Source organism: Dermacentor albipictus, chromosome 1 (genome assembly GCF_038994185.2).
Source record: "Dermacentor albipictus isolate Rhodes 1998 colony chromosome 1, USDA_Dalb.pri_finalv2, whole genome shotgun sequence".
Lineage (NCBI taxonomy): Eukaryota > Metazoa > Arthropoda > Arachnida > Ixodida > Ixodidae > Dermacentor > Dermacentor albipictus.
Window position 1 is genome coordinate 460,439,272 of NC_091821.1, and position 25,487 is coordinate 460,464,758.

General features: G+C 46.6%; 1 protein-coding gene and 1 non-coding gene across 2 annotated transcripts in view; one reads left to right on the forward strand and one right to left on the reverse strand.

Moving 5' to 3' along the window:
* Positions 1–8,412: 8,412 nt before the first annotated feature.
* LOC135902861 (U4 spliceosomal RNA) lies at positions 8,413–8,553 on the forward strand. The gene has a single exon (XR_010564633.1). It is a non-coding gene; the product is annotated as a U4 spliceosomal RNA (small nuclear RNA).
* A 10,571-nt stretch (positions 8,554–19,124) lies between these two features.
* Positions 19,125–25,487, reverse strand: part of LOC135902807 (proline-rich protein 5-like) — a 58,195-nt gene continuing 51,832 nt past the window's right edge. Inside the window, exons 9-10 of the mRNA XM_070537697.1 lie at positions 22,408–22,573; positions 19,125–19,323 (exon numbers count right to left, since the gene is read on the reverse strand). Of these exons, the coding sequence (XP_070393798.1) occupies positions 19,211–19,323; positions 22,408–22,573 (279 nt within the window). The 3' untranslated portion in view covers positions 19,125–19,210. The remainder of the gene's footprint in view (positions 19,324–22,407; positions 22,574–25,487) is intronic.

Here is a 25,487-nt window from a genome sequence, read left to right on the forward strand (position 1 = left end):
TACAGCACGAAAACGACGGCAGCGTCACCAAGACAACAACGAAATTGCAAAAGCTTGAGACGCTGGCGTGATGGTTTGATGAGAACTGTACAACAGTAGGGCGCTCGCAGATTTTTATCAGCTTGTGTACTCTATGGAGGCACAAACTCCTCTGATAATTCGCATAAAATCCAGATCCTATGCACTATAAGATTCGGTCTAGCCAAAACTGTTATGAGCCGGCAAAACGAAACCACGCATGTGCACAATAGATGTGCGACGGATTTCGGCGAAGAACTGGCCTCGCAACTACCAGTCCGGCCGGCGGATAAGTTGGACAGAGCGCCGTCACCACATTGTCTTCTTGGCCTCCACAAACCCCAGAAGTTAATCATTCAGACGCCCCAATGCTCACGCGCAAGATCACATGCGTGTCACAGAGCGGCATTCGGGCCTGCAGCATGATAACCGTATAACTATCCTAAGGGCAAATGTTAACAGTTGACAAAGGGCGTGGAAACATCCGACAGTAGAACGTTGGCACCTGTAGGCAACTATAGAAGGGAGGCTAATTAGGAAAATTTAGTCTGCTGCTAGAAATCGAACACGGGCCTACCGCATAGCAAGCGAATAACCACTCTTGGCGTCGTACTAACATTTGTAAAGGAGCCGCGATTGTGTTTACCATACTTGACCAAGCAGCGTCCGGTGATTACTGTCTTGGGTACAACAGATGAATTGAACAATTATGTAATGGGGATTGAGTGAATCGTCTGAGAGTTGTTGTGAGATATTTCTATTATTTTTTGTGTCGGTAATTAGATGAGACTGTTCTATATTTAGGCGAAGTGTTCAAACAGTCTCATACAGGTAAGTGTACAGCACGAAGATTAAGTGTGGACGGACAAGTAACAGACAAGCGCAGACTACCAATTGAACTTTTACCAATGCGACGAAATCATACAAGGCAGTGAAAGAGCACCTGAAAAAAAAAACAGTAAAAGTGGAATCGAGAAAAGTAAATGAGTAGCAAAAAAATTAACAAAGCAAAAATAAAAGCTATATATATAAACAGCGATCTAAAATAGCATTACCATCTCCTGCTGCACCGGTGTCTTCCTAAAAACTCTAGCTCTTTGTCAGATATGGCAATGGATGGTTTGTGAGCATGCGCTTTGTTCTCGCGCTATCTGTGCCAGATGAGATATGGTGTGGGTACGATCGCCGTGGTGCTTGTATTCATCAGATTCTTTCGAACTAAGCAATACAGGCGCACGTGTTAGTACGCTGGGCTAAAAAAACCGTTGGAATTGCGCACATTGCGCGCGTTTTCACGCGAACGATCATTAAGGCATTCGTCAGTCTGCCGCACTTAGCAGGCGCCACATTAAAGGAATTCTGTACAGAACCTTCTGTGTGCAGCCAAGATAACTCGTCCTATGTCTGACGTTGCACAAGACTTTAGGTTTTTGGTCAGAGCAGGTCTTACGATACTGAATCACCAATTCGCCCAATCACCCATCCTGTCTTATGCAGCAGCTTCTAGGTTATTTGACATCATTTTGATTTCCGTTTCCTTTGGTAACCCCATAGACGCCAGCCGATAGGACACGTCAGTGGAGTTTGCGAAAACATCATCACTCGTTAGCGCTGTGGTGGAAGTCGTCAACTGGATTACTGTGAAGTGTAGGCGCCTGTGCATCCAAATTTCTGTGGATTACACGATATACCAGAGAGGCAGCTAAATCCGTGCGCCGCTGGCGACATCGCACATGGCACAAGCACCAGCATGCCCCAGTATGCCCGCACCGCATGCTCTCGAGGTTCCACTGGTCCCTCGCACCTTGCCTGCACCACCGTTACCGCAACCAGAAAGCGCATCAAATGATCAGACGACCACTGCTGACTTATCAAGGCAGTCTAGAACGTTTCTACGAAAGGACGTCTGCAACATTATTTTGAGCTTGCCCGGACTCCTTGACGTCGATAGGTTCCCGCAAGGTTCATGGTTCAGATTCTATGGAGCGTCTTTCTGGGAACCAGAGTGATAGAGCTAAGGCAGAGAGCATGCTTCTACAGTTGACGAATACGATGCGTGATGCACTTTCTAGCTTATATACACCATCAATGTTGGCTGCGTTACAAATTATGGACACACATGAGCCATTTCTAGTGGCTCTACACTAGTAGATCATCGTAGCGCTATAAGTAGGAACTGGTTCTTTTCGAGAGCTCGTGCGTCGATCTTTAATATGCGGTGGGACGTCTGCACTCTACAAAGTCGCCTTTCGAATTCATGCCAACTAATATTCAAATATTAGTTCCCGGTTGTGGTAATCTGCGAGTCGAAAATGATATCTCATTCTAGACTATCACAATACGTACAAATGCGGTCCCGGAATGACCTACGCAGAAGCAAGGTTCTGTTTTGCATACGTCGCGACTTTGTGTACGTCGGATATGCGGTGACTGAAAATACTTCAAACGAATATGTCTATCTGTCTGAATGAATATCTGTCTGACTGTTAAGCAAGAACAGCGAGTATTTTGGATCATGGTTGAAAAAGAGCTTTGAGCGACCATACCTAAATTATCTTATCAAAATGTGCTTTGGACAACACATAATCATTTGAGACTTTAACGCCGACCGCCCTTTATGGAGTGGTTTTGCATTAGGTGAGGTGTTGACCTGGCCAGCTACATACTTGACGATACTTGACGAAAATTCAGCTATGGTTAATGACGGTTCGCCTACGCTTCCTTGAAGTCCTTCCTATAGTACTTGCTTTGACCTTGCATTTGTGTCTGCAAGGCATCTGTCCTCAAGAATCTGATATACTAATTTGGAGACACGTGGTAGTGACCACATACCAACCTAATTAGAGCTAAAAGGGTTCCTTCAAACCTGCCCACTATAGGTGCGATGCACTGTCTGGCCAGCTTATCAGATGTTAGTCGAGAACGCTTGTTCGGACCAGCCCAGGCCACCTGATCTAGAACATGTCATTGTGTCTGCACTACAGAACATGATGAAGTACTTACACACATTCGCATCTTGAACCTCTGTCAATGCTTATTACGAAAACTTACGTGCTGTATATCGCCGCGCAGAGAGGAAATAGAGGACGTAATATTCCTCGTACTTTTCTACATATGGTCGAACTCACATTGAACTCACTGCTGACACCTTGAAAAACTTAGCAGTAAGCGCTGGAGGGGATTTTGTGCTTCGACAAGTTCTCGCAAGTCCCTTTGCTAAACGTGAGAGCTTATGCGCAGCTTGACGTTTCCTGCCCAATAAAGGTACCCATTTCAGGCTCTGGCAATTTTGCAATGTATAAACAAGGTGGAAGTTGCAGAGGAATACTACAAATTTATTTTCTGCATAACTTCTCGCCCACTGGCATCCTATGAAGGACAAGCACCACCAGCATTGTATGACCGCTCGATGTTATATTCGCGAAGCAAGAACTAAACTTGTTCTTGGTTTATTGCGCGAAGGGACACAGAAAAAGACTAAAAGCAGACAGGACGAACGCTCGCCCAGTCTGCTTTTAGTCTTCGTCTGTGGCCCTTCGCACTGTAAACCAAAGATATGTTGCCATACCAACTCGCCCAAATGTCCATCGTTTTGTTAGAACTACAGGCCACACTTGCGGCTTCAAGACGTTCATCTGCAGCCGTACCAGACGCCGATACGTACACGGCGCTCCGTTTTCTCAGAGAAGCTGCGCCTAAAGTCCTTTTCTCTATATTTAACACACCGTGGCACTCAGGTACCATGACAAACAAGTGGAAGATCAGTCGCATCGTGGCGCTTCTGAAGCCTGGCAAGTAACTCCCTGCCATATCATCTTACAGACCTGTTGCAATAGCGAGAGAGGAAAGAAAATGGAAGGAAAGATTGAGATTAGCCAGTTTAAGAACCGGATGCCTACCCTGTGCTAGCGAAAGGGTTCAAGGAATAAAAGGTTATAGAAGAAACAAACAACAAGTGAGAAAATTTGATACAATCACTCCATGCTACGCGCTACAACTTTCCAAGTCAGTCGCACAATTCACAAACCCTTAAGAACTTGATAAAAAGCAATTAAGGCCTTGAGTGCTGAAGCCCGTCTGTACCCGTGTCCGAGAACCTTTTCCTCTGTCAGGGAGTGATGCTGTGTATTTAACATCAAGGAAAAAATGGTCTTGGGACAAGCACGTACCCAGGATTCTTTTTTCAGGAAGGGCCCAACCCAAGGTAACTTCTAGTACTTGTACACATGTGAGTAACGTCCACCATTCGCCATAAAAAAACGTAAACCCACCAAAGAGAAATGAAATAAGGTGTATTTTGCAGGTACGCCTGTGCGATACACCTCTCCATTACTTGGCAAAGAAGGAACTACGCCAAATGGACTTGTGCAGGAAAGAAACGCAGGAAGAACACTGCCAAGAACAATTACAGAAGCCCAAAGTGTAAAATAAAAATTATTTTAGTAGAATACAACTTTAAAAAATTGGCAGTGCCAGGATATACGTAGCGGAAGCTAAGTCATAGCATGGTTAGCCTTGGTTACCCTGGATTGCAAGTCCAGGTTAGTCTGGTTGTCTAGCTATGTTGCGGCTTTTAGCCAGTCGTTAGGCGCGCTGTTCATCTGTTTCCTGGGCGATTCGTTTCCTCTTCATCTCGTTCTGATTTCGATTCCAGGACTCCTCCTGCTTATCAGAATTATCGCCGTCCATACTGCCGCCTCAACTGTGGTTGCGGCGCACCCGAAGTCTCCTTTTCAGTCCTCCGACATGTTATCCGGCATGCGGCGCAGCTGGCGAAAAGAGCGGAGGCGAACGCAACGACGAGGAAAGTGTGTGACGAGAAACGCGGTCTGACGTCATGTGCCTCCTCGGAGCACGGCCACGGTGAAACCGCAAGTTCGCGGCCAGTAAAGCTTTAAATACACAGCAGTTGTCAACCAGGGCACACAGTCAATCACAGACGCAAACGAAATCGTCGTCATGCGGCCTTTTCAAAATGGCGTCGTACTTGATACCTCCGGAGCGTCTACTGCTCTTGAATAGTCCTTTCAATGGCGGAAGCAATGAAGTGTGCGACAGGTATGGACAAAGTGTGTGGACTCTGAGCATTTCACTCTTCAAAAGTCTGCGGTGCCACTAATTTCACTTCTGAAGCCGTTTTACTCATAAACTTCAGTGCGAACTGAAGTGAAACTTGACAATAAATAGTTGCAGCAAAGCAAGCATGTTATTTCAGTTTAATAAAGAATTAGGCTTTGGTCATTCCAGAGGAAAAGGTACAAAATTACGCGCTAATAATTTTATTTTTGTGGTTACCGCCTAATTTGGGTAACAGGAAGAGCTTGAAGTACGAATTATTTGCAGCCTGGCGGTTATGAGGGCGTGGGCGGGGCTTCACTGCAGACTAATTTGTATCCGACTATAGTAACGTTTTTGTAATTATCTCTGGAAGAAGTATGTAGAAATATATATTTGTGAAACAACAACAGTTCTTTAGGATCCCTCGTTTATGCTCTACCAAGTGCCACAACCGACTCGTATTGTTATTTGGGAAGTTACGTAACGACACGTGGCTGCCAGTCCCGTACAATCGCGTAAGGCACAGGACGCTGCGATTCTGTAGATGTACTACGCCCACCGCGGAAGGTTAGAAAAGCACCTATATAAGCACAGCAGAGAAGGGGCTACGTTAGGCGGCTCGAATTATAACTGTAGAAGCGTCATTCAGTACACACGGAACTGTTTTCTACTTCCGTTTTCTGTTCTACTTCCTTTTTAAATAAAAACATGTTGATCCATAATTATTTTCGTAAACAACCGTTAAATTTTACAGTTTTCGCTTTTCCTTCCTGTTTGGTTGTTGCCTTGGCTCTCTGCCTTAGTAGATCGCCTAATTTCTCAACTCCTTGCGGCTCTTGTTTCCAGTTGACAATTTTGCACGAAAATAGCTCTATAATTAGGCAAAAACCAGTTTAAGAGATATTGCAGGGTCTGATGATGGACGCTGTCTTGCATTATTTATTTTCCACCTTATCTAACCCATATCACAGGTATATGGTTCCGAGGATCTATCAGCGTCGCGGTAAGCCGTTACTCGAGAAGCTAATGAAGCAAAAGAAAAGTTAAACGCAACTGGCGTTTTCTCTGGCCACAACTCGTTCCACGCGCATACAGACCAGCTTACTGGTCTGTATTTCCTGGACCCTGGGTCAGTCTAAACAAACAAGGTTGAACTAGCGAAGCAACAGCGATGCGCATGACCATCGAAAACGTGGTGACAACTGAATACATCTCGAGTTAATCGCGCTAGCGCCGCATCGATGAGAAAACTGGCCTTCACACCCCAGGAGATGCCGATATAACTACCGCCATCTAAAAGGAGTGAAAAAGGCAGCGAAATGTTGACCGCCGAATAGCCTCAAATTATGGGATCTTACGTTCCAAAATCACTTTCTGATTATGAGGCACGCAGTAGTAGGGGACTCTGGAAATTTCGGCCACCTGAGGTTCTATAACGTGCACCTAAATCTAAGCACCTTGAGTTTTTTCGCATTTCCCCCCATTGAAATGCGGCCGCCGTGGCCGGGATTCGATCCCGCGACCTCGTGCTTAGCAGCCCAACACCATAGCGATTAAGCAACCACGGCGGTTATCCCGCCGAATAGCTGTCAAGTCTCAAAATTGATTTGGCGGCGCTTTAGTAATGTGTGTGAGAAGTGGTGACACGGGCGGAAAGGGCGGGGGGTATGCGTCTTAATTTCGTGAGGGACCCCCTCCCGCGCCCCCTTGTCTGTCTTGAGATTGGAGTGGTCTTTTCCAGAAGTACGTCCTCTACCCAGACATGCTAACGAACCTTCGCAAAGAAATATCTTCCATTGGCAACCTGATTAACTTGGTTTCAACCGTCGAACAGGAAAAGAAGCGTAGGCGCTTGTCAGGAGTGCTCTTTATGGACGTCAAAAGTGCATATGGCAATGAGCCATTATGACGATGCCATCCTCGATGCACTAAAGGAGCTGGGCATTAGAGGCAGAATGTTTCAATGGATCAGGCTGTACCATCTTTATGACAACAATGCATGGGGTGACCTTTCACCAGCTCAAGTAAGCAGCTCCCTAAGTATGCAGGGTGCCTCAATGCGCACTTCCTCTCCCGCTCCTATGGCGCCGCGTGCGTGGAGGACATCGAGGCACCCTAAAAGCATGCTAAAGGCCATGAAAGTGGGGCTTAACAATGGTATGGTGTGGTATGGTAAAACTTTAATGAAGGCTTGCAGATCGTGAGTCTTCACGAAGCGGACCGCTCCCACGTGGGAAAAGGAAGGCCGAGCCTCTTGGGCGCATCGTGGGCCTGCTGGACAGCCCAGAGTTGTTCAGCCAGAAGAGGGCTGCGGAGAACCGCCTCCCATCTCGCCGAGCTGTTAACGATGATAGAGCATGACCGCGCCCACCGCCGGAGCATGTGGTCTAACGTGGCTATTTCTCCTCAACCTTGGCAGGTAGCATGGGTGTAAGTATCCGGATAGATTTTATGCAAGAGCGACGGATTGGGATATGTATTCGTTTGTAGCAGACGGAACGTTAATGCTTGAGCTCTATTGAGGTGCGGATCAGGAACAAAGTAGGTTCACGGCTGAGATAGTAGTGTTTAGTAATCTCGTTGTAGGTGGAGGGCGTGTCCCTCTTCTCTAGGGAGTCGGCTTCCGATTGGTCGAGGGTAGCGTGGTGGGCACGTTCACGCCCAGCCCCGTGAGCCGACTCGTTGAGGTTGGGAGGAGTACTCTTTATCTGACCCTGATGTGCGGGAAACGAATTAATGAAGTGGTGCGTGATTGCCTTTCCCCCAATAAGTCTGAGGGCCCGTTTGGATGCGGTGCCTTTCTCAAATGCTCTGTCTGCAGATCTTTTATCGCTATAGATGACATCCCGTGAACTATCCAGCAGGGCTAGTGCAATAGCCATTTGTTCAGCTATTTCGGAGTCTCCCGTCCGCACCGAGGCAGCATTGATGATTCCTTGCCGACCATCAGCAGTGACGAAGGTGAACGCCCGACGTCCCTTACAAGAAGCGGCATCCACAAAGCTAACCTTTCGCTGATCAGTGTGTATTTGCCTAAGGAGGCAAATACACAATGGTGCCAATGGTGGCTTTGCCAAAACAGTACGGCGTTTCATAGCATTTTCGCAAGCAATGTAATATTCATGAATAATATAATAAACTTACACTAATGTCATCACGTAAATAATTTCTTTTAGATAAAAGAAGAAGTTACACGAACTATACTATCTAGAAAAACATTTCATTTTTTCAGTTGTGCTAGTATTTGCAGAGAAAAAGGCAAATATTTTAAACATGCCCCTCGCCAGTGTAACACCGTGTGTTGCAATGGGGTCATGTAGAACCTTTCTTCTAGTCAGCTTTGCGCAGAGGCGGTGTCGTACCCAATGAAGTGCTGCTGAGGGGCGACTATTGCTAGTTGAAAACTTTTCCCAATACCCCGCCGGGACGACGTGAAACACCGTCGGCCATGGCAATTTTTGGCTGGCCCTACGGGGCTTCATTCTGCAATTCAAAAAATAGCTCACTCGAAGGGGATTCATAATGAAGCAGGAAAACTAATTTCTCCCGAGACCACTACTGTTACCTTCTAACAATAACGACGCGAGATCCAACAACGCACGAACATAAATTTATTAGCAGCCACTAGGCTACGGTACAAAAAAAAAACACGCACACACACCTAGCCTTCCAGTTCGGGAAGATGGTGGAAAAGCGAAGCTGTGTTGCGCAGCCGTTGAGCGTCAGCTTTTCAGGCGCGCAGCTCGGGGTCGGCCCTGCCGTTTAAGCTTAGCATCACTGGCGTGCAGCTAGGAGTCAGCCCTAAGCCGAAGAGCCCGTTCACGAGCCAAATTTCGCTGACGCTCGCGGTAGCCAGCTTCTTCCTCAGGGGTACGCACTACTCGTGGACTTACCATAGTTGCAGCTGGCATGGAATCTGCGGAACCGCTAATGCGAAGCGCCGTACGTTTGTCGCAAGGCCCACCAGAGGAGATGCGGGCGCTGCAACCGTTCTTGCGATTGGTTGGACTGATTTGACGACTGACGTCTTTGCGTTTCTTAATGAGATTGCACACACGTTCGGCTGCGACAGGGGGGAGGACGTCAGTGATGGTATGCCAGCAGGCCGCCCTTGTCGCTTGCGGTTGATGTCTCGAATGTGCTCGGTGCCGTGGTTAGCAGCATCCACCCGCCATTGCCGCTTGCGATTCTTCTAACTCAAATTGCTCCAAAATTCAATATGTCCATCACGTAAGACAATCAATGGCTCATACCCCCGTAAACGCAGCGTCCCCATTACGACGACAGCCATCGACGAGAAGTGAAATTCTACGCTGGAATGGCGAGCGGCAACCCAGCCAGCTGTGGAGGAAGGCGACGAACGCGGCAGCAGTGGCACGAGCGCGTTCACGCGGAAGCGCCGAGGGGCGATAACGGGCTAGCTGCGGAAGACGACGACGCTCGAACCGTTACTGATGATGATAGTTTTAGCGAAGTCCGACAACGATTGCACAGGGCCCGCATAATCAGCTTCGCTATAAAATTCGGCAGAGACACATAAGACTGCTTGCGCGTAAGAACGCGAAAGCATTATATAGTGGCTTTGGTGAAATGCTTTCCTTTTTTTTTGTACGCGTTCCTTGTCGACGCAAGTTGTCGCCTGCGTTTTACCTGCGTCTCGGTAAGCCCAAATGAATACTTGTAGAAGCCCAAATGAATACTTGTAGGACGCTTAAGCTTCGTCTTTAAGAGTGGAACGCGATAGCACGTTTCTCAGCAACTGCAGCTTATGTAACCGTAATGTGCACCGGGAAACGCCGGCGGCGAAGGCTATGCACGAAGACTGGCTTTGTGGTTGTTTCTTTATTATTATTTATCGTATGCAAGGAAACAAGGGGCAGCGCCGTTCCTACCAAGACAGACATCAAACGGCAGCTGGAAAACGCCATCACGTTAAAAGGGGTGTGTGTCTGAGTTTCCGCGTAACAGAATTATGTTTCCTCGTATATTTAAATTATAGTCCGACGCTATCATGACTGTACGTTGTGCGTGAGTCGTACTTTACGCTTTTTTCACTTGCGTTGCATTGAGAAATTGAATTAGTTCAGTAACTTCCTTGCGCCACATGGACGGCCTGCGTGATTGGATATGCGTCGTTCTAAATTCCTTTTGACCAAGCTACGTTCGCCGCTGGAGGCCACGTCGGGGACGTCCATGCTGTGTTTCGTTTCTTACCTGTTATCGTCCCGGTGGAATTGTGCCGTGATTATGACTCAGTGTTCGTATCGTCTCTTGTCGAAATAAACTTTTTCTAAACACGCCATGGCACCTACAGCGTCGTGGACTCCATCGAAGGCCCACGTCTTCGATGTTGTTGTCCCTACGGGGAATGGTCCCGAGAGCGTCGTCGACGCGACGGCATGAATAGCTGGCGTCTCTGAGGTCTACTGCGTTGAGCGCATGGGAGGCCTCAACTTCCAAGTCACCTTCAAGAGCATGGCTTTCATGACTCTAATCTTCGATGTTGGCTGCCTCGTCGTCGGTGGCGAGCATTGTCCTGTCGTTCCCGTCGGCCCGCAGGTCACCAACGTAACCTGCCTCTTTTTGCCGTCCTTCATTCCGAACGAAGTCATCGTCCAAGCAATAACACCATAGGGAACGGTTCTGTCTGTCAACGCTGGTCTTATGAGCGGACGACGTGGTGTGCTCAGGGGCACACGCTTCGTTCGTATGGAAATGAGTACCACAACAACGGTCCCGAATTATCTGCGTGTCTCTGGTCCAAGGTTTGAGTACGGGCTAGTTGGTATTCCATGGTATCAATCGTCACTTACAGCGCATACATAGACGGAGGACAAAAAAGGACGACGTCATCATGTGACGTATGAATACCGTGGCTTGCAACGCGTGTGACGACGATGCGGCTCCAGCGACCACTACCGTGCACAGTGCACCGCAGCGTCCTGTGGCCTTTGTGGTGTCCATGGCCATGAAAGCGATGGATGTAACTGTCCTTGTCGGCGTTGCGGGGATGACCCGCCGTGGTTGCTCAGTGGCTATGGTGTTGGGCTGCTGAGCACGGAGGTCGCGGGATCGAATCCCGGCCACGGCGGCCGCATTTCGATGGCGGCGTAATGCGAAAACGCCCATGTACTTAGATTAAGGTGCACGTTAAAGAACTCCATGTAGTCAAAATTTCCGAAGTCCACCCCTACGGCGTGCCTCATAATCAGAAAGTGGTTTTGACACGTATAACCCCAGAATTTATTTTTTTTTCCCGGGGATGGTCACCCTATGGTCACGTGCCCTGTGCAGCGTTCATACTCGGACGCTGCTGCTGGAGCCTTTCCACCTTACCAACGGCGTCAACTAAGGTTGCGACTGCGCGTGATGCCGTAACCAAAGAAATTGAACTGACACTGCATCAACCAACGTCGACAAATGAAAAAGAAGAGGCATGCAGCTCGGGAAGCCACAACGCGCCCAGTTCGCCGGCATTCTATACAGGAAAAAAAAAAGACCGTGACGTGGCGGATCGCAACAAGCCATATTCGCTGGCCATCCATGCAGCGAAGGACACGCATGCTGTGGCCGAAAGCGCCTCAACTTCTGCTGCTACCAATAGTCCTCCTGACCACAGCAAGATTTTAAACACAGATAAAACACCTGACCGTGCGATAACTACAGTCGATACACCCACAAAACCTGCTGTGGCTTCATCCGCCACTATTGCATCACTTACAACGACGCAACCGCTACAACTGAATGAGCCCCGGCTGCCGAAGTTGTCGGCGGCGACGAAATCAATTCCGCCGCCCTACCGCTACTGACATCATCCTCATCAGAAAACAGCTTCAGCCTCGGAGTTGATAGCAGCCTTCGACTCTCGAAAAGCCTGGATGAACTCGACGTAGAAATGTCGGCCCCACGTGACGTAAAGCGTGCTCATGCGTCAGCCTCTGGCTCGGACGGCGGCCCGGATCGCCGTGCCAAATTACAGCGGCACAAAAAACCTCGACCTTCTTTGAGAGGGTCCAAGAAGTATTGTGTGCACCACATAACCCCTGGACCTGTTCGTGGGGGGCAGATTTGAGCAACATGACCAGGTCAGTGTGGTGAGACTTCTAATTAAATATGGCTGATGCCCTAAAAATTATTTCATTAACGCACAAGGGTTTCGAAGTCTTGTAAAATAAGCCGAAATCACCAGCGTGGCCAACGCAGGAAATTGTGAGGCACTGCGTTTGCAAGAAACAAATTTTTTCACCATTGTACGTGTTCTTACTTTCAAATGCTCTTTTAACCTAAACTGTTTCTTCTTCTTCGCGGCATCACGCTCTAGTGGAGTTGGTATTATTATGTTCAACAGAACTCCTTTGCGAGATTATCTTGTCTTTTATTATGGGACAGGGCAGATATTGGCATTTGATTGTATACTATCTTCATTTAGGTTACGGATTTTGTGCATATATGGACCCGCGCAGGCCATTAAGTCCAATGATTTTTTTCGTGACCAGGACGTGTATTTCCTGAATGGTCTGCACGTAATGCTTGTTCGGGATTTGAACTGCGTTTAGACACGCGAGCAGATGTGCAAGGCCCGGGCTAGGGCCGCCCTGATTAGAACGCACGGGAGTGGCGTCACTTCGTCCAGCACTCTTCGTTGCTGGATACATATACACTTTTCCATGGTTATTTATTTGCCTGGAGGTGACGACGCGGCGCGTCGTCAAGCAGGTTAGACCATGCCTATGTGACAAGCAATTTACCTCAGTATGTCACCCGATCTGATGTGATAAGTTAACCTTCATTCCCTGTTTATACTTTCGATCACAGACCAGTTATACTTGAAATTCGCTTCCCGGCTTCCTCATCTGTAAACGCTAGCGTCTAGACATTCGCGTTCTACGCGACGCGCGCTCGCGCTCTTGTTTGTCAAGAGTCTTGCGAGCCTCTGTTTCTGCATCTGACCCAAAGTCATGGGAAGCGCTCAAGGTGCAGTGGCATTTGCATTGTTCAGTTGAAGGACGTGCACTCAAACAACGTATGTCAGAAGAACAGGTGGATACTGCCAGAAAGCTCCATATTGCCCTTCGGGTGAATCAACTGGCTACGTTGATATGGTCATGGCAGCGTGAGCTACGGAGGCGTTGGAAACGCCTCATCGCAGCGCCGTTTTTGTCAGCTGCTGCTTGGCGTTGCAGACGTAATCCATGTGCACACCCTGAAGTTCTGCGCTTTGCAAGAAACTCGCTTTTTAGACAGCTGAATGCATTTGGTTCTGCGGCCCCAAGAGCATTTCCTGTTATGTCGCCTCCCAGGCGTCATTATTCGCACTTTGTAACAAATTTTGGAAACATGGCGCCAACGACCATGCAAATAGATCCTGGCTCTCGAGGATTTCGTACAATGCTTAGTGGGCTGCCTCAGGTTCCACCTGAGGTAGCTGACCGTCTTTGTGCACGACCATCAGCTGATGAAGTGAATGCAGCATTATCTTCCATGAAGCGTGGCTCGGCCCCAGGGCCGGACGGGTTACCCGGTGAGTTTTATCTAACGTTCTGGGAAGATATTGGTGCCGCTTTCGTATCTGCTATCAGCCGCTCTTTTGAGAACTTTCAATTCCCGTCTAGTTTTCACGACGGTCGTATTGTGCTGATATATAAGCACGAACCATCATCAGTTAGTCCAGAGGAATGGAGGGAAATCGCGCTTCTCAACATTGACCACAAAACCTTCACAGCTGTTGTCACCCGGCACTTGGGAAGCCTGATGCCGTCCCTGATCGGACACCATCAGGTATGCTCTATCCCTGGCAGAGAGATACACAGTCTTTCATATGTTACGCGTGACATAATGACATACACGCTGACCAGGTGAGCACGTGGTCTCCTAGTCTCACTAGACCCAGAGAAGGCATTCGATCGCCTTGAACATAACTACATATTTTATGTACTGACCTCATTCAGCTTTTCGTCAAATTTTGTTGAACTTATTAGGAATGCCTATTAAAATATCCGAAGTGCAGTGTTCCTCGATGGTTGAGAAAGTGCACCGTATCCCGTTACTCGTCGTGTTCGTCAAGGGTGCCCTCTATCCCCAGTATTATTTGTGCTCAGCCTTGAGCCATTTCTGCGCTCAGTAGCGAGAGACCCTTGCGTATTAGGTCTCCCACTGCCTGGTAGCGGTGTAGTGAAGGTTACAGCTATCGCCAATGAAATCACATTATACCTCAGGAATGAAGATAGCTTAACCCTTAGCCTTCGAATTTTCACTGAGTACAGAAATATTCCTGGTGCTGCACTAATTTTTTGAAAATGTCGTTATTTGTTCATTCGTTTACCGCAGACACGCCGAACTCCCCTTTTCCGTCTTCAAAAGAGCAATTCTCTTCGCATTTTAGGCCTTGATTACACCTTTGATGGCATATCACACTCTGTGTTGCTCTGAATTCTTGAATATGTACGACAATATATTTAAGATGTTCAGGGTATGATTTACCTCTAATAGAAAGACGGCACTTAGCGCAGTCTGTATTTTGCCGCCGAATGTGGTACGTTTGTCAGGTCGTACAGACACCATTGCGGTTTACTAAGTCCTTGCAGTCCCTTCTTGGTGCCTTCTACTGGTCGAGCTGTACAGAACTGGTCTGTCGCGCGGCGCTTGGGCAACCACGCTGTCGTGGTGGGCTCGTGTTCCTATTAGTGTCTGTCCGCTGCCGGCTGCTTGCTCTTCGATTTTTGCTCCGCCTGTTACAACATGATCAGTCTCCAGCACGTGAACTCATTTGCTATTTCCTTGGCACAAAAATTCGTTACATGTTACCGGGCATGCACTTAAATCGTGGACCACAAGTGTTAAAGGCAGCTGCATTTTACTTTGTGGCCGTGACATTTTATTGCCACGTACAATGGGTATGTCCTGATATAGACGTGGAAAACCGCATTGTAGATACAATGTCATCTTTACTGGTTTCTCTAGTTCCCCCTAGCACACCGCGCACGCTCCAATAATGTGTAGTGGGTGCGATAAAGGCGTCGTTTCTGCCTTGCCACTAACGCGACTTCATGTGGCGTCTAAGGGCGCAAGTGCTACCAACGCGCGACAGACTAGAGCGGTCGGGCATAGTCCCATCTTCCCTATGTTCCGATTGCCCCCTTTAATAAACCAAAAATCATGTGCTAATGCAATGCGTCGTTGCTAAGCTATCTTGAAGGACGGTGCATGCTGGTTTCAGAGGCCTTGGAGTTAACCGCTTTATTACAACTGGTCTCTTCTCACGTGGCCCCTTCGCGCGAATTTTAATTGAAGCGGGGGCCTTTGTCTGTGGCCTAACTGGTGCGAGGCAGTAGCCGCGGAACATCGTCGCCATGTGCTGTTTCCACTTCTGGAGAGGTTCTGCCTTCAGCTAATGTCGTTTCTTTCAGAGGAGTTGTGCTTTCTTAGGGAAGAGGAGTTGCTTCGAAAGTTGTTATGGCACTTCCTGCCAGTGGCTGATGACGCGTATGGCTTAATTTTCGACCAGCCTGGTTCTTCCAGCGAGACGATCAAAAGTATTCACTGAATAAGCATGAATGTAGGTGCCCGTGACTTCCGTGCGTTCACGTACGCATGATCATCTTTTTATATATACATCTAATAGCATGGCAGCGAAAGTGCGTATAGTCACATCATCATCGCACGTAACCTTGTATATATCGAACACCACTTAGTTTATGTGTAACTGTGCGTTTACGTTTGTCTATGTGGTTATACGTTAGTGAGTGCGGACTCGGACACTTTGGAAACGTGCCATGTATACAATCCTTCGTACTTTGTATATGTTATCGCCCTCGTGGAATTCTGCCGTCATTGTGACTCAGTGTCTGTATCGTCTTTTGTGGAAATAATTTTTTTCTAAAACGCCGGACGCCGACGGAGGATTTTCTGCCACACGGGGCTCTTAACGCTAGCCGGTCAAAAACACGCCAAGCGACTCAACGCGCCTCTTGCCTGCGAGGAGTTCATAACTTGGACACTAATGGTTTTTTTTTATACAGTCATTGTAAACACTCATGGTGTGGCACCACCTCCTACATGCTGGCTGCGCCGTCACGTGCGGAACTACGCACGCTCTAGGCCACACGTTTAGTCAGCGAAATGGCTGCGACGTGACGTAGGCAATGACGCGTGCACCAGGCACATGTTTGATAAACTAGAACCGTGGAGCCGCTGTGGCATCGGGGAAGCGGGCTCGTCTCACACCCCGGGGGTTTGTTTTCGATTGACATTAAAAAATTAAAAATTTAATTTACGGTAAAACACTAGGAGTTATGTTTTCAGAAAACCTGATTTGAAACAAACATGTCGAATCTCTTTGCGTAAAGCTAAACAGAATAGCGGGACTGTTACATAGACACCGACATGTCTTGCCTACCACTGTTAAACGAAATATATATAACTCACTATTTCTTTCTACACTAAATTACTGTCACCTAGTCTGGGCAACGACATCAAAACAAAACATCGCTAAACTAAAATTATGTCAAAAATGGGAAATTCGTGCTCTAGCTAATTTTTCCTGCGAATAACACACGCCTAAATATTTTTACGAATAAAAAATAATGCCGGTTGAATTCATTTATCATTTCGTCTAGCATGCCTGCACATAACAACATTGAGAAGGGGAAATGTTGATTATGTACTTTTGTTTAGCCTGAATCGTCGCGAAATTCCCTATAACACGAGACATGCCGACATTTGGTTAACAAGCTTCTGTGGTACTAATTACGGACAGCGATCTGTATCCTACCGCATAGCTGATCTACTAAATACTCTAACTACAAGTGGATTAAACCAGGATTCTATGTCTCCTCGTTCTTTTTTCACTTATTTCCTCTCAGAAAATCCCGCTGTGTGATTCCTGTACTTGTATTTGATTATTGTATACATATTAGTACGTACATTGGTATTGGTATACATTAGTATTAGTGTATGTATGTGTGTATGTATGCACATATGCGTATGTCGTCTATGTATATCGAGTTTGATGGATCTGATGTATTCAATTTTGTTTTCATTTTTTAGCTCCATTGTCACAGCTCACTTTCTGAAATTATTTCGTATGTACCTCTGTTTTCCTTATTTATTTTTTTTGTTCTTCTGCGCAAAAAAAATTACTGCCTGAACGTCCATGTTACCATTTTTTGTTTCTTCACATTTCCTGTTAAGTGCCTTGACTTATGTTATGTACCTATACTACTGCTGCACACTGTCGAATTGTACCATAGGGGGCCAGGCTTAGTCAAGCTGCAGTAATGCAGCTTTCTCCCGCCACCCCCTTTCTCTCTTTGTTGAGAGATGAAATAAAACATTGATTTCATTTGATTTGATTTACACCACGGCCGAAATTTACCAAATACTCTTTTCAAAGGCGTTAACTTGTTTTGTTTACAGGAACTTCCCTGAGAAATTCGGCGTCAAGTATTTTTTTGTGATGTTACTCTTTGCCGTCGGCCATTTTTCGTACCTTCAATCCGTCAAGCTGCTGACAACAGCGGATTTTAGCGTAATGCGGTATGTAATGATTTCGCATTAAAAATACGATTAAAGATTGTTACAGAAATTCGGAGAATAACCTATTGAATGCATGTGTGTTCCATGGGTCGGCTGCTGCTTCGCTTTTGGTTGCTTATTTAGCTAGCTCATGAATGTCTACCCATTGCTACCAATCATCTACTATTACACTATTATAGCGATTACATGTGCTAACTGGACCAATCATGCATTTATCTTGCAGATATATTGTATTAAGTTAGCCGAAACACCGTCACAACCGGTCTTTAGTGGCACGAGCATCGAGTGACACTTTTTTTTCTTACGCAGCACATTCGGTTCACCTATTGAGATGACCGGGAAAGAAATTCAAAATAAATAGGGAAAATGTAGAACAAACAAGACAGTACAAAATTTATGGGTTTCATAATAGATATGATATCGGAGCATGAGCTCAGCTAGAAGTTGAGTTACTGGAGTGTCTGAAATAATTAGAATTAATTGGAAATCACTGAGAGGACTGGGGACGAAGTTTAAAATAAATCATTCTAGCCGTCGCAGATGGCTTGGGCCGCCCGCACGGTGGCCAATTCCCACGTGGCGCCAGAAATGCACCTGGTGAGATGAAGACGCCTTCGGGTTTAGGACAAACACTCTTTTCCAAATCTTTATGTCCAATAAAGGCCAAGCACCAGGCCGAGAGAGCGCTTGTACCTATTTTACCGGTAGGCACACAGCAGTAGCACCTGCCTCCCACAGCCGCAGCGGATGCTCTTCAACATGCCTGTATATGGTTGGACAACCAGGTGACCAGAGCCATCTAGTAAATGTCTATTGGGCCCCCTATTTGAGATTTGAACCCACACGAGGGCCGAGCACCAGGTCACGGAACATTTATACCCATTAAAAAAGAACAGCGGGTTTCCCGCTGCACAGAGATTTGAACTCGGTACCTCCCGCATACGAGGCGGACGCTCTACCGCGAGTTGGATCCTGTAACTCCGGTGGGATTGGGTGGCCTGTTGGGCTAGATAAAAGCCAGGCCGCCGCGCCCATGGTTACGAAAGCCAGTGAAGTGGGCAAAGAGAAGCTGCGCTTTTAGCCAGTTAATGAGATTTTGCTAATTAAAGTCTTATGTAGCTCGCCATATTAGCGGCAAAGTATTTCCAGCTTCCCTAGGAACGTGTCTGCCAAAACATCACGATTGCGGCGCTCATCTCTTCTTATTTTATATATATTAAATATCTGCATTGACTAAAGAAAGCACCCCGTAGAATGCACCACCGTCTACTAAATCAAGAGTTCTTAATCTGTCAATCTCACACGTCGCTAACAATAGCATGTCACCAAACGTTGATCAGACTCGTGTTTCGAAGGGATGCGATCAACAGTCGCAGTGCTGATTACACCGGGCCCTTCACGGAACACACGCTGATTCCCATTAGTGCATGACGTCGCGTGTTACAGCAGCGCTACAGCCAATGAAAGCCGGCGGTGATGCAATTGCATACCTTAGGTTTGCGAAAACGCCAACGGAAACCTCGCAATAATTTATTGAAGCCCGTGTCTTTTGCATTGACGATGCAGTATATACAAGATAAATGTAAGGCATGGGTCACAACTAAAAATCTGGCTGCTTCCGCAGAGCTGTGAGAAAAAGCTCATGCAGTGTTTCAATCTGGCGAGGCTGGGAGCTCATCGGTCGGGACAGCTTCCTAGGTAGCGGTACTCCATCTGCAAGTAAAAAGACAGATATTGTGCGGAAAGCATCGACGACGGTTGTCAATGAAGCGAATAGCCGAGCGCTTGTACAAAGTCATTCACTTAATTAATGTAGCGATGCGCTTGGAATCCTATATTTGTTGCCGTCAGAATATTTATTCAGCTATCGTTAGTTGCATCATTGCGCAATTGAGTAGAGAATATAGCCGTCAACCACCACAGCTGTAACGGTAGTACAGGTGGCCATACATATAAGCCAATTCGTCATACGTATGTTGTCGGCGTGGAAGACGACTGCCATCGTCCTTTCCAGTAGTCGCTACAGGGGGAGAGGGCGGCGGTAAAAAAAGTGGGTGGCTCTTCATAAGCGCTGCACAACAGCATCACAACTTTCAGATGTCCCGGAACTCGTGCATCTAACAGAGATAATATAGTTGGCGTTCGGTGACGTTCGCGGCCTCGCAACATGGGTTGGGCGAGAGCACGGGCTTTTTTATTTCTGCCTCTTTGTATCCGCGGTGAAAGCTACCTGCCACCGACCATCGTCAAAAAGAGGCGAATGGACCAACGAAAGCCATTCGCTTTCTGCACAGGTACGTGAATCCTTCACCAGTTGTTGGGTTCTCACTCTACGACATGAATAGCTTTACAAGAGCACAACAAAAAAAGAGGCCAACCGCCAGATCTCATGCAATTTACCACTGAAGTAGTATTATGAATCGCGACGTGAACTGTACTTTTTATTCCGTTTATCACAAGAATTTTCTGTCGTATCATGCGAAGTACTGGTAAGTTCTTTTTTTTGCTAATCTTGTGATTTGCTTTCTTTTTCTTCTATAAATATTCCCCCCTGACGCATAGAAGACGCGGTATATCGGAACTGTGTCAAGACTGCGGGGTTTTCATGAGCCATTGCCAAGCCTATACGGCCAGATAAGCTAAGGCTCACTTCTTTCTCATTCGTCTATGCGACAAGATTCTTGAAGGTGGTAGGTATAACGACGAAGAGTCAAAAGTGTAACGCTGTTTTAGAGCGTTTAGCTATTAACATACACAGTTAAAGCAAAGGGGCACTTTGTTGTCCTGGTTTCAGTCAGCCTCAGCGACGTGTATGTGGATCTCGGCATTCTCTTGCAGCATGCTGATAGCAGTTAGCATAGCATTTCTAACGAGAGAGAGAGAGAGAGAGCCTAAAGCCTACGCCTAATTAAAGCCTAGTTTGTCACAGCAGCCAAAAAAGCAACAGGAAGAAATAAGTCGTGCTACCAAAAACTCATGCTATTCAGAGGCGCTGTAACGGAAAGCTATTGCAATCTGTGTCTGCACTATTTCTGCCACTAGCACTGCACGATTGGTCAAATTTTTCGGGCAACTCTCACATCTCCTGTGTGTCGCGCGACATCAAGAACCGTACAGAACAGGCCACGAATGAGGAACACTTGGAAACTGTCTTGGCAGATGAGAAAACGTTTACAGTAGACGCCCGTCGTAACACTGAGAACTATCTCTTGCTTTTTCCGACGTCATTGTTTGCTTATGTAGCCAGTTGGAGAGTTTTTAAACATTCCCAGGCAGCGTCTGTCATGGCTTGAGTTGGGGTAATCGCCAGCGGTCACATTCTTCTTGTTATTGTGACAAAATTAACTGAGTTCAAAACTCGAACATACTTTTAAAGATATTCTACTGCCACCAATCGCTGCCCTCATTCCTATCCTACTTCTGCGAGTAGTCTTGGACATTGCAGCAGGTTGCTGTCGCAGCACAAAACTTGAAGAATAAACACCATAGCAGTGCTGTCGCGCTCTCACGCTCGGCTACATTCCAGCTGACGATTGGCCGGCAAACTACCCTGGGCAAAACGCGATGGCCTACTCTGTGAAGACTACTATTGAGCAGGATGCCCTCACTCTTCAGCACACTAGCATGGTGACCCTGAAAGCATCGCTCGAGCGAGCCTGGAGCTAAATTTTCCAGTGAAAACCTTGTGGGTTGTGACTGAAGCGTACCCAGCGCGTTTAAAGAGCGTTATCAAGGCAAGGAGTAAGGAAATAATAACATTGTTTTTCGTGTGTTTCTAATATATAACCTAATGCACTATGCACTACAGAAGATATCCTCCAACTTTTTTTTTATTATCAGCCAACGTATTAGGCATAAACCATGTGACAGTATTTATGGTGTTCCCTTTATTTCCCTAGGAGTAGTCTACTTGCTTTCCTCACAATCGGTAAACTCTCTTGTAGTAAGTCGAATTCTAGGAAGTCTTGTACAAGTCGAAGAACGATCACTTTGATGGCATGTTGTCTGTATGCGTAGTTCCCGCCGTGGTGACGTAGCGGCTTTGGCAACGTGCTGCTAAACCACGGAGCGGGTTTAAATCCCGGACCTGGAGGCCGCATTTCGTTAGGAGCGAAATAACAAAATACCCGTATATCGTGCATAGGGTGCACGTTAAACAACCCCAAGGTGTCAAAATTAATCTGAAGTCCCCCACTTCGGCATTCTTCATTATCATATTGTGTATCGGCACATAATACCACAGATATAATAAATGTTTTATGCGTGATACCTTTAACAGGTCGGTAGTGCATTTGGTCTCTCAGCGCTCAAATTTGCAGTAGGTAAGCTGTATTTATTAGTACTCTTCTCTGGTCGCAAGAATGTTCTTCGCATTCGACGCGCAACCTCAAATCCGACGATATCCTATAAACACCCGTTGTAAAATCGAGTGCACTCAGCACAAGAGATCAGTAAAAATGTTCAAGACATTCCGTAGAACTGCGAATGCTTGTGCGACAAGACAGAAACTGAAGATTTTGCTTTTTTTTTACTATCGTGGTGATATTTCTCTGTTTCTAAACTCTGTTTTATTTCAGATAATACGCCTAGAAACGTAGGCTCCTCAAATGGCAGTGCTACATTCTTTTCAGAGCGGTGTTGCGTTGCAAGCCTCGTTTCTGTGACAACAGCCCAGTGACATTTGTGTGTCTGCGTGCGTGCGTGTGTGTGTGTTTATGTGTGTGTGCGTGTGTGTGTGTGCGTGCGTGCGTGCGCGCAACAATGAACGTGATAAAGCAACTGTACATGGAAGCGTACCTGCTGACTTTCTGCGTGCCGCGACTTCAGGCTCTGCAGACTTTATCGTGGGCTCAGGCTTGCCTTCGTAGAAGCCTTGAAATCCCAAGAAGGGATCCAGAAGACGTGCCAGAAGTACTTCAAGCTTCAGTTTGGTCTTTGTTGGCGGATAACTGTCGCTGACATTCTGCGCGGAAACAGGTATAAACTATAATATATATAGATGTAGTGCCGAAGCATGTTCAAAGATTTCATGATGACTGTTGTCATGCAGGCGTCTGAAGGGATTTGTGCGAAATTAGCTCAACAATAACACTGGCTACATTTCCTTTATTTCATTCAACATTTATTCGCTCCTTTCCTCTCAATAAGAAATTAGACGTTGTAGCCCTAGCAGAGTAAAAAAATTGTACATTCTTGTCCTAAGGGTAGTCGACTTCTTGTTTTCAAACGAAACGTTAGTACTGCCCGCATGGGCACGCCAGCTTCCACAGACACGGGTCAATCGTTTTCTTTTGCCTCCAGGTATCGGAATTCATTGTCGTACCCTTGCCTCCCTCCCCCTTATGTTGCTGCTTAGAACGTACTTACAAAATGAATTATTTATCACTTTTAAGGGTATTCGGGCACATCAAATTTTATGACCCGCTACACACTCAAGTAAGTTCAGTTACGGCAACTACCAGGAGTTATGTAGTACGCATAATAGCTAAAAATCCGGGGTCTTCGTCACAACCTTGTTCTCGCGGTCCAAGGTGTTGTGGTGGTGCATTATTGCCACAAGTACACGCCTATATCTACCGAAGCCTTCGCCAAGTCATCGCTTCGGCAGGCGGGGCAGACCTTCCACGCCTACGCACATCACTGGTCTCGACAAGAACAAGATACAAGTAGGCTACGTGTCACAGAAAAGCCACTGCTCACCATGCGGACCACTCAACCATACCTTTTGCGCCACTCATGAATCGCCAGACCGTAGCTACGGCTGCTGTTTCAAGACTCTGTTGTATCGCTTTTTACACCCATTACAATTTGAAAGAATAAACCAGCATATTAGCGAACATTGTTTAACTGCGCGAGCAAACGAACCACAAAGACAGCGAGGGACAAGGACGGGCGCAGCTTATCCCTCGCTGTCCCTCGCCCGTCCTTGTCCCTCGCTGTCTTTGTGATTCATTTGCTCACGCAGTTAAACAATGTTCGCTAATATCGACCAACTCGCCCAACAACAAGTTCTACTAAACCAGCATATGTTGGTGTTCTGTGATGGCATCCATTGGTTCGTGATTGCATAAAGTCGTTTCGTTGAACCTTCTGAGTGCTATGAAACGCATGTATTTACGTCAGATGGCACGCGCCGCGGTAACTTAGTGGCGATGGCGTTGCACTGCTAAGTTCGACATCGCGGATTTGACATCGCCGCGGGGGTTGATGATGGAGGCAAAGTGCTAAAACGCTCGTGCTCTTAAGTCTAGGTGCACATTGTCTAACGGTTAGATTATTATCAGATCGTGGGTTTGACACCTAATACTCCAGGACTTCATTTAGCTAATTTCGTGAGACGAACTTCCAGACGAATTACAACAGGCCTTGAAAAACATTACACAAGTTCAGCTGATAACGTGGGTAGCAAATCTACCTGAAACATAGCGGAGAGTCTCAAACTGTTCGGCGTATCAAGTAATTCATAGCACAGCGTACCTGAAAAGAAGCTTATGCTATTCCGTTGATTTATCAATGGTGGGGCCATGTTTGTACGAAACACTGCCGGGACGGTTATGATCCAAGTCGCTTTAACAGTATTCGCATCTTATATGTCGCTTCAGTTCTATGCCTCACCAGCGAAGCATAGAAACCCTACTCGGTATGCTTAATTTTTGTGCCCGAACTCCTTTCACAGAACTTCTAGCGGGGCTAGTTTGTAATTCATCTTAGTACGTTCCTTCACAGTAAAACTTTTCACAGCTTCACAGTCTTCATCGTACCGTTGCTGCATTTAACAAGCACTTTCCGCAGTCGTACTTAGGGGGAACCACATTCGAAGGCGTCCCTTGAAAAAACATGCATCATATCATTGATCCAGCAATATTAAAGCTGTAGAGTCAGTTTTTATGCTCCATTACTTTCTCTATGTCAGTGTTGGTCAAATATAGTGAGGGCGGGCAGCATGTGGCCGCGATGGCATCAGATGACATTTCGTGTATCATATTCAGTGTTACGCCTGGCGAAGTTAACGAAAAACCCTGAAGTGTATGTGCCACAGTGCGCGTTTCGCACGAATAAGGTATATGGAGTTCAGAATGACCATAGATGCCCTATCTTAGACTGAGCAGAAATAAATAAGGATCGCGGCACATAACTTGTTGAGCACATAGAACTCCGTTTGTGCTTCATACCTACACTCAATCTCATTCCTGCATATGTTTAACTAAGAAGGACATAGGTGCAGAAGCGTTCTATATACAACATAGAAACTAGGCGCAATGAATTCCCTTGAAAGTCGGCTCTGCCTTTGGATGAAGCTTCTTTCCATTGCTATGAGCAAAACGTGCAGAAGGTGAATGCAGGAGCCAACGTTTCGGCAAGTGGACTTGTCTTCTTCAAGGCGATGTACGCTTTTCTCGGCACAGCATATATAGGTATAGTTATTCTAAAGGGGAGAGGGTGTGAGCCGGGAGGGTTTCCCGCATTCACCGTGTTTTCCTTGGATTTCTACATTTCCATCTCCCGCATTCTCCGTGTTTTCCCAGGATTTCTATTTCCATCTCCTCCATTCCCCGTGTTTCCCCTGGATTTCTATTTCCATCTCCCGCACTCCCCGTGTTTTCCCTGGATTTCTTTTCCATCTCCCGCATTCTCCGTGTTTTCCCTGGATTTCTATTTCCATCTCCCGCATTCCCCGTGTTTTCCCTGGTTTTCCTTTGCTATGTTATATATCACTACTATTCACGTTCGACATGTTTCACTAAGTAATAATCATCATGATGGTAATTTTATTCCGCATCTTTTATACATCTACATAAATCAGGCCTGCCGGAACACCTTCGGGCTTTAGGGCAGTGCCTACTGCTGACTGCTGAACACAAGCAGCTACATGAAAC